At 36.5% G+C, this 7,037-nt stretch overlaps 1 protein-coding gene and 1 non-coding gene across 2 annotated transcripts; both read right to left on the reverse strand.

The window, feature by feature from the left end:
- Window positions 1-355: 355 nt before the first annotated feature.
- On the reverse strand, window positions 356-1,420 carry LOC134653851 (uncharacterized). The gene is made up of 2 exons (XM_063509215.1): window positions 1,103-1,420; window positions 356-713 (listed from the first exon to the last, which is right to left on the reverse strand). Exons 1-2 carry the CDS (start codon window positions 1,376-1,378, stop codon window positions 429-431), a joined length of 561 nt encoding a protein of 186 aa, XP_063365285.1. The 5' UTR covers window positions 1,379-1,420; the 3' UTR covers window positions 356-428.
- A 4,786-nt stretch (window positions 1,421-6,206) lies between these two features.
- Window positions 6,207-6,310, reverse strand: LOC134654394 (U6 spliceosomal RNA). Its single transcript, XR_010097326.1, has one exon. It is a non-coding gene; the product is annotated as a U6 spliceosomal RNA (small nuclear RNA).
- Window positions 6,311-7,037: the final 727 nt, after the last annotated feature.

Consider the following 7,037-nt stretch of genomic DNA (forward strand, 5'->3'; position numbering starts at 1 on the left):
CTGCGTTCTGCCGGCGGCCTCAAGGCGCGATGCGGGCGGGTGCGGTGCGCTGGCGCCGCTCTCATCGCGCCCCGCTCGCAAAACGCGCCTGTGTGACGGAGCCTTTAATGGGCTACATATATATAGGTAAATAGTATATAATATCTATCTATCTAATACCATTAAATGAGCAATTCTTGTTTATTTATTTATTTATATATATATATATATATATTTCGGGGATCTCGGAAACGGCTCTAACGATTTCGATAAAATTTGGTATATAGGGGTTTTCGGGGGCGAAAAATCGATCTAGCTAGGTCTTATCTCGGGGAAAACGCGCATTTCCGAGTTATTATATGCGGTCACCCAGATATTATGTCATAAATAGTTTATTACAACTTAATAATTGAAACAGGTTGAGCATAGCTTTTAATGGCATATGCATGTCATAAGCATTCAAAATTCGCAACTAATTTGTGTAGTTCGCCATCATCCACCTTCCGGATAGGTCTGAATTTAGGTTTTATTACAGGTATTTTAGGCGGTGTGTCTATGTCAGTCTCTTCTTCAAAGAAGTCTTCAATATTTGGCTCTGCATCCCGTTTAACAGAACTAGCACTGCTTGAGGGCCGCACATTTCTTTTTGTCTTTTGGTCTTCAATAGTGGCATTTAGTTCTATAAGATCCTTGTACATTCTGTCGTTTATGTGGAAGTTCAGCTTTTTTGTCATCTGAAACAGAAATGGGTGTCAACTCAGAATAATTTTGATGTAATTAATGTTAATACCCTGGAGAGATGAGGTATTATCAGTGCCGGCCTGAGCCCTTGACCAGGGTAGAGCGAAATCGGGTTTTGGCGCGAGTTTTCAAGCGTATTTTCCACCAACCCCCCCCCCCCCCCCCACATGCGTCTTTTAAAACTTTTTTTTTCATTTGCCATTTTGGCGCCCCCTAGCCTAGAGCGGCCGCTCCACTCACTCTACTCTAGATCCGGCCCTGGGTATTATGATTAATTAGTAACTCAGTAGGTAGAGATCCAATTCAAATTTTAACTTAACTTTTAACTGAATACTGAATGTTAGAAATATCAGCTAAAACCAATCATAAAATTATTAGGTACCTTGGTACATATTTCTGATTTACTTTCACACAGATCTTTGGAAGATAAGGGTGGTGGAAGAGAATGTTTGACTCCAGATAAATAATTAGCCAATAATTCACTCGAACAAAGTGTTGGTTGATCTAATTCCCTTGTTTGTATCGTAGACGGGTCTTCTGTGGACGGGGTATTTTCAACGTTGTGTACCACTTTCGTACGCGCAGTAGGCCTCACTTTATGTTCCACGTTTCTGACAAGTGTTTTCTTTACTTTTGGATCTACACCATACCTGTTCATTGTAAAATTCAAAACAATTTAACCATTAAAGTTACAAAATTATAAAATCCCAACATTTGTAAGTCTTATTGTTTGTTTGACATTTTGTTATGGCTGCGTTCCGTAAATTCCGTTACTACAAGAACACAAATTGACGACCAGAGACAATCACGTTCACTCGACGTACTAGGGGATTTCGACGAAACATCAAGTCTGTCAAAAATGTCAAAATTGACATGAATTGAATGACAGCGTTTTACACAAAAATAAAACGCTAATTAAATAACTTACCATATTCGGAACCTAAAGTAATATATTGAGAGTGGCAACACTGTAGTTAGTCGTATTGTCCTTTTCTAGCATATACGTCCATCTCTCTCCCACACCCCCACCACTTCAGGCAGTTGCGTTTGACAATTTTGACAGTTAGAAACAAACGCAAATTACCTCATTGTCTCAAAATTATACATATTTACACCAGGCAGGATTAAAACTTTAGGTTCCGAATATGGTAAGTTATTTAATTAGCGTTTTATTTTTGTGTAAAACGCTGTCATTAAACAACTGTACCGATATTCGGAACCTAAAGTAATATATTGAGACGTGTTTGTTATCGCCTGGTGGTGGGAAGACGCCAAGCCAATGTGATTATACATGTACTTACATATTATGTATATGTAATATTATTATATTAGGAGTGTTTAGTTAATTAATTAATTATGTAGTACACCCTTTATTTTAATACATGTGAGGAGAGAGGTATTTAGTAAAGCATACAATTTTATATACCATTATATTATGATACTAACTTTCCATTTTATATACGTATTTAATGTAGGTACTTATAAATTTTCAACGAAAATAAGTGAGTCACCACAAGGGTGCTATAGTACTTAACTATATGTATGTGAGACTATGTAAAAGAAGATAAGTCAGTCTACTCTTCAGGGAGCATACAACATCTGTGATATGGAGTGATGTAATTAAAATATGAAAAGATAAAAATCATAAAGTACTCGAGTAGTTTTTATTTATAACTCCCAATTATTGACAAATTTGATAATAATTATCTAGTAAGGTAAGCAGTTGCAGGATATAACAAGGACAAGACTTTTCTTATTTCCAGAATCCCTCAGGATTAAGTAGACGAATATTTTAAATATTCGTTATATCACTATCACTACCCACAAAGTTAATATCGGGTAGGTACTTAATAAAATGTCATAGGGAATACTTTTAATGATTTTACTGAATTCTTTTAATGACTGTGAGCCAGTGTGAGCTATTTATTTGGTTATAGCTATAAAATGCATTTAATCGTTTGTACGCTTTACTAACGCGAACGCGAGCTAATGGACCTAAACAAACCTTACTTAAAATTGTGAAGGTTACTTTGAGAGCTTAAGCCATATCATAATACTCATGTGGGCACTAGTTACGACGCTTTTTGGTGCTCTTGGCGTTCAAATGGTAAATGTAGAATTGCCACAGAGCTTTATCAATGATATTTGTATAGGTGCAGCTCATTCTGCTTATATTCATGATTAGCTATCATCAAGTGACCTTAATTGTACTCATTATTGTCTATATATGCAGTATGAGTAGTTTACCTTATCTGGTGCCTACTAGTAGACATTGATTGTTTCTGAACGCTAAAGTGGCTTAATTTATGTAAACCATTCATAGACATAGCTTAATTCTGAATATTCAGTCTTCTCTTTCCAGATTAAGAATAAGGTACTTAATTCGAAACCTTAGCTCATCGCATATGTGTTTTTAACCAAAATGAAAATTTGTGTTTATTTTGTGATTTTACATTATTTGCAATAACTGTGCGGAACCATGGGGTCCCCGACCTTTTGCCGGGCACCCGTGGGCCCAAAGCCAACAGCGCAGATGCCGTTTAAGAGGAACCTATTTTATCCAATGCTAGGGTCAACACTTTGTCGAATATATTTGATATTTATGTATATATTTATCCTCCTTATGACCTAAGGGTAGGTAATTGTAACTTTTTGATATCAAATATACGCAGAATAGTCAATTATTTTGTATTCTGAAGTGCATATAATATTACTGGATTTGGGCCAGTGTGCTTTTGTATACTATATCTCTGGCCTACTATATAGGCTAGTCTATTAACATCCCGCCTCCTGGAAGGCAGTATACAGACTTCTTAGATATATTCACGGTAGTGCTAAGAGTGTGGACCTGGTTTTCCGACACTTGACTGCATGAGATTATTTTTTCAGGTCTCGAGCAAGAAGGGTGCCTAGATAGGTTGAGGTCCTCAACTTGTGGATTTGGTAGGAGCAAGACACAGACGGGGTGTAAATTAGTTAATCCACCATGTTTCAAGAGATTCATGTGCATTCATGCCTTCAGGTTACACTGTAGAGACAGACTAACACTTTGGCAGAGTTTTGCTAACATATAATAAATGATTGCATTTGTTTGGGTGTACAATTACATATTCCACACCAAAAACATAATTATTTATATATTTCAATCTATTTTTGAAAGGTTTGCGTTTCAAAATAGCTTCGCCTTTTCGCAAGGCGTGCTTCTGTTCCCCTATTTTATTGTGCAAAGCGAACAGTATCACAATGCTATAATTTTGTATAAATTGAGAACTAGAGGGTCATGCCCTAGACGTGACCGCCCAGAAACTGTGCTAGAACCGTTCGTGCAAACCATTCAGTCACTATTTTTAAAAACCTTTTGTAGTGGGTACATTCCACGGTCTTAAATTTATTAAACGTGTAGTATCAAACTATGACAAGTCATGATAAGTGAAATAAGTGATAACAGTATCTGGTCCGTGCATAGAAGCACTTGCCCTTGAGGTTAGGGCATGGGTAGTTTATTATAAACTTAATCCGTGCATAGGAGCACTTACGATACAGGTGGTTTAAAACTTCCAGGGTCACAATACAGACACAAGGGTGTAAAATACATAATTCATAAACGCCCGTTAGGCCAGTTTTGTATATTTTATTTCAAACATGTTTGTGCAGCACCGCCAGCACATGATAATTTTCCTAATATACCATGGCAGTCAGGGATATAATAATTATGTAAAAAAGGTAGGTAACCTTGGTCATGTCGTGTACATAGGTAGGTACTCGTAAACATGTTAACTGAAAGACAAGTGCTCTCCAGCCAAATATAATTTATGCAACTGCATGTATTTATTTCTAGTCTGTCATATTGTAGCAGGCCTAGACTTCAAAGGTTTGTAGATGTTTATAGGGCCGTTAAACGGACCCTTTGTACACCTTGAGCAGGCTGTTTGTTTCACACCATGGGTAATATATATTGTAAACATAGCTTATTTCAGAATGGAATCATAAGCTCTGTCGTGTCGTGAGCTTACCGAGCCTGATTTAATTAGAGTCCACAGATTGTATGGACCTTGGAGGATTGACCACTCCTTATTCTAATTATCAATATTCTGCCTGGGCTTATAGTCGAAATTAGGTGACTAAATCTCTTAGTATTATCTATGCCACCCAAGTTATGAGGCTTAGCGTCTCCAGACCACAATTTTATATTAGGGTGCAAAGATTTTTTCATCTTTAAAATAAAAATGAGTCGAGATAGGCCTGGAATCTTAGGTTTTTATTTTACCTATTATAATTTTAGAAATGTTATGTAAATGGAAAGCAGTTTTCACTTTTACCACAGTTAATTAGCCCAATTTCGGGTTTAGCCAATAGGGTGTTCGGGACCCTTGAAATAGATTGGTAAACAAAAATGAAAACTCTAATAACGAAGCCTTGCCTATTTCGACTGATTTTTACCCAAAACATTATTTTAAACCATTTTTACTTTCTCTAAAAAGAGATATTTACAACTTAATCTTTGTAATATTTTTGTGATTGTGGTCTACTCGCACGCCTGTGTTATGACCATATCATTTATATTTCTGTGAATATGTCTGACGTGCCTTGCGCAGGCTTACATAGGTTATAATATCATCATCAATAACTTGACGTCAGTTTGTGAACGAATCAAAGATTCTTTTGGCACACCTTACGCAGGTGTAAACATGGCAGCCTTGCGCAGGTTTAGATAGGTACATAATATATTGGTTTCCATCACAAATAACTTGACGTTAGTTTGTGAACGAATCAAAGATTCTTTTGGCACACCTTACGCAGGTGTAAACATGGCAGCCTTGCGCAGGTTTAGATAGGTACATAATATATTGGTTTCATCACAAATAACTTGACGTTAGTTTGTGAACGAATAAAAGATTCTCTTAGGCGCACCTTAGCAGGTGGAACCATAACAAACGTAAGTTTAAGAATAAGTATCATTCAAATCAAATACCCTGAGTTTATGGGTAATATTCCCTAAGTTGCGGGTTCCTTGCTCGACAAGGTGAAAGGCTTTACGCAGGCTTTAACAGGCACTTTTAGAAAGTGTCATTCACGGTGACGTGCAGATTTGCCAAAACTAAACTTTAACTCTACAGTTAACTAATATAATTTGACAATATGAACCAAACCATGCGTCTTCGTCAATGAATCAATCTAAAGATTCCCGTATCGTTAATGCCCTTCCATGTCACAGGCTTCCGATTTTATTTGAAACGTTTAATTTAAGTGTACTATTTATGTAGGTAGGTAAGTAGGCTTAAGAATTGACCCTCTTGTATGTAGTTACGTATAGAATTAATAATCAAGTTATTCAAATTCAAAATAACACAAGCACATATAGCACCTACATGCAAGAGTTCTTTTCCTTAACCTTTAAAGCTGTAAGTACCTGCTAAGTTATATATTTAAGTAGGTACCTACCTACATAAATCAAAGATCTAGTTGGAGAGATATAAGTTGATAGATACAGAGTGAAATACTTCACGAATTCCCATGTCATTCTTGCGCAGAGCCATGCTAATCTCTCTCTATGTCTAGTCAGATTTAAGTTTATGTACTGCCGAAGTACTCACTTTCCACAAAAATAAATGCAATGTTTGCGATGTAGGTTTGTTCGTTACCTTGTGTCCCTTAGAGCGGAAATATCGTCGACTCCTATTCGGGTACACGTTATTTATCAGCAAGTTTATTACCAAAAAATTAATTTTGCAATATTATATTAACCCGGAACGGGATAAAAAGATAAATTGCTGATAGATACTTGGACAGATAAAAAACCTACACGTCTATAAGCTTCTACCTTAATACGTAGGTTCTACGTAACACGTATTAACTATCCGATCCATTCGTATTCGAAAACACAAATCACTTGAAAGGGTATACCTCCACACATCACCATTTAAGTATTATATAATTTCAACCGTTATTATACACACACAAAGATTTAAACTAACAAGACTCGGAAGAGACTTAATAAAATTAAATTATAATGGTGACACGTGCACGCTTTACCAGCTCGATGTGTTTTCTACCATGTGTTTTAGTATTTTCATTGGCATAGCCACGGTGCGCGCAGGCAGCCTTTGAAAACACTTGCACATCACTATTCCGGATCATTTTTATTTGCTAGATAGTTTAACGGACAACTAAATTTAAATATTTATTTCGAACGGCAAAAGCCGTTAGAAACTGTTTTTCAATATAGTCAGCTAAACTGGGGTACAAATTCAAAAACTCACCAGCAGTTTAGCTTCACGACCTTCCAGATGGAAAAACAGCAAGCCAATGAGGTAATT

The sequence above is a fragment of the Cydia amplana genome, chromosome 14, assembly GCF_948474715.1.
Source record: "Cydia amplana chromosome 14, ilCydAmpl1.1, whole genome shotgun sequence".
NCBI classification, from domain to species: Eukaryota; Metazoa; Arthropoda; class Insecta; order Lepidoptera; family Tortricidae; genus Cydia; species Cydia amplana.

What these genes read in the sequence shown, in the direction of transcription:
- LOC134653851 (XM_063509215.1), bottom strand. Translation starts at nt 1,378, where the DNA reads ATGAACAGGTATGGTGTAGATCCAAAAGTAAAGAAAACACTTGTCAGA. An exon ending in AATCAGAAATATGTACCAAG is followed by an intron (nt 714 to 1,102) that starts GTACCTAATAAT and finishes TTTCTGTTTCAG; the next exon opens with ATGACAAAAAAGCTGAACTT.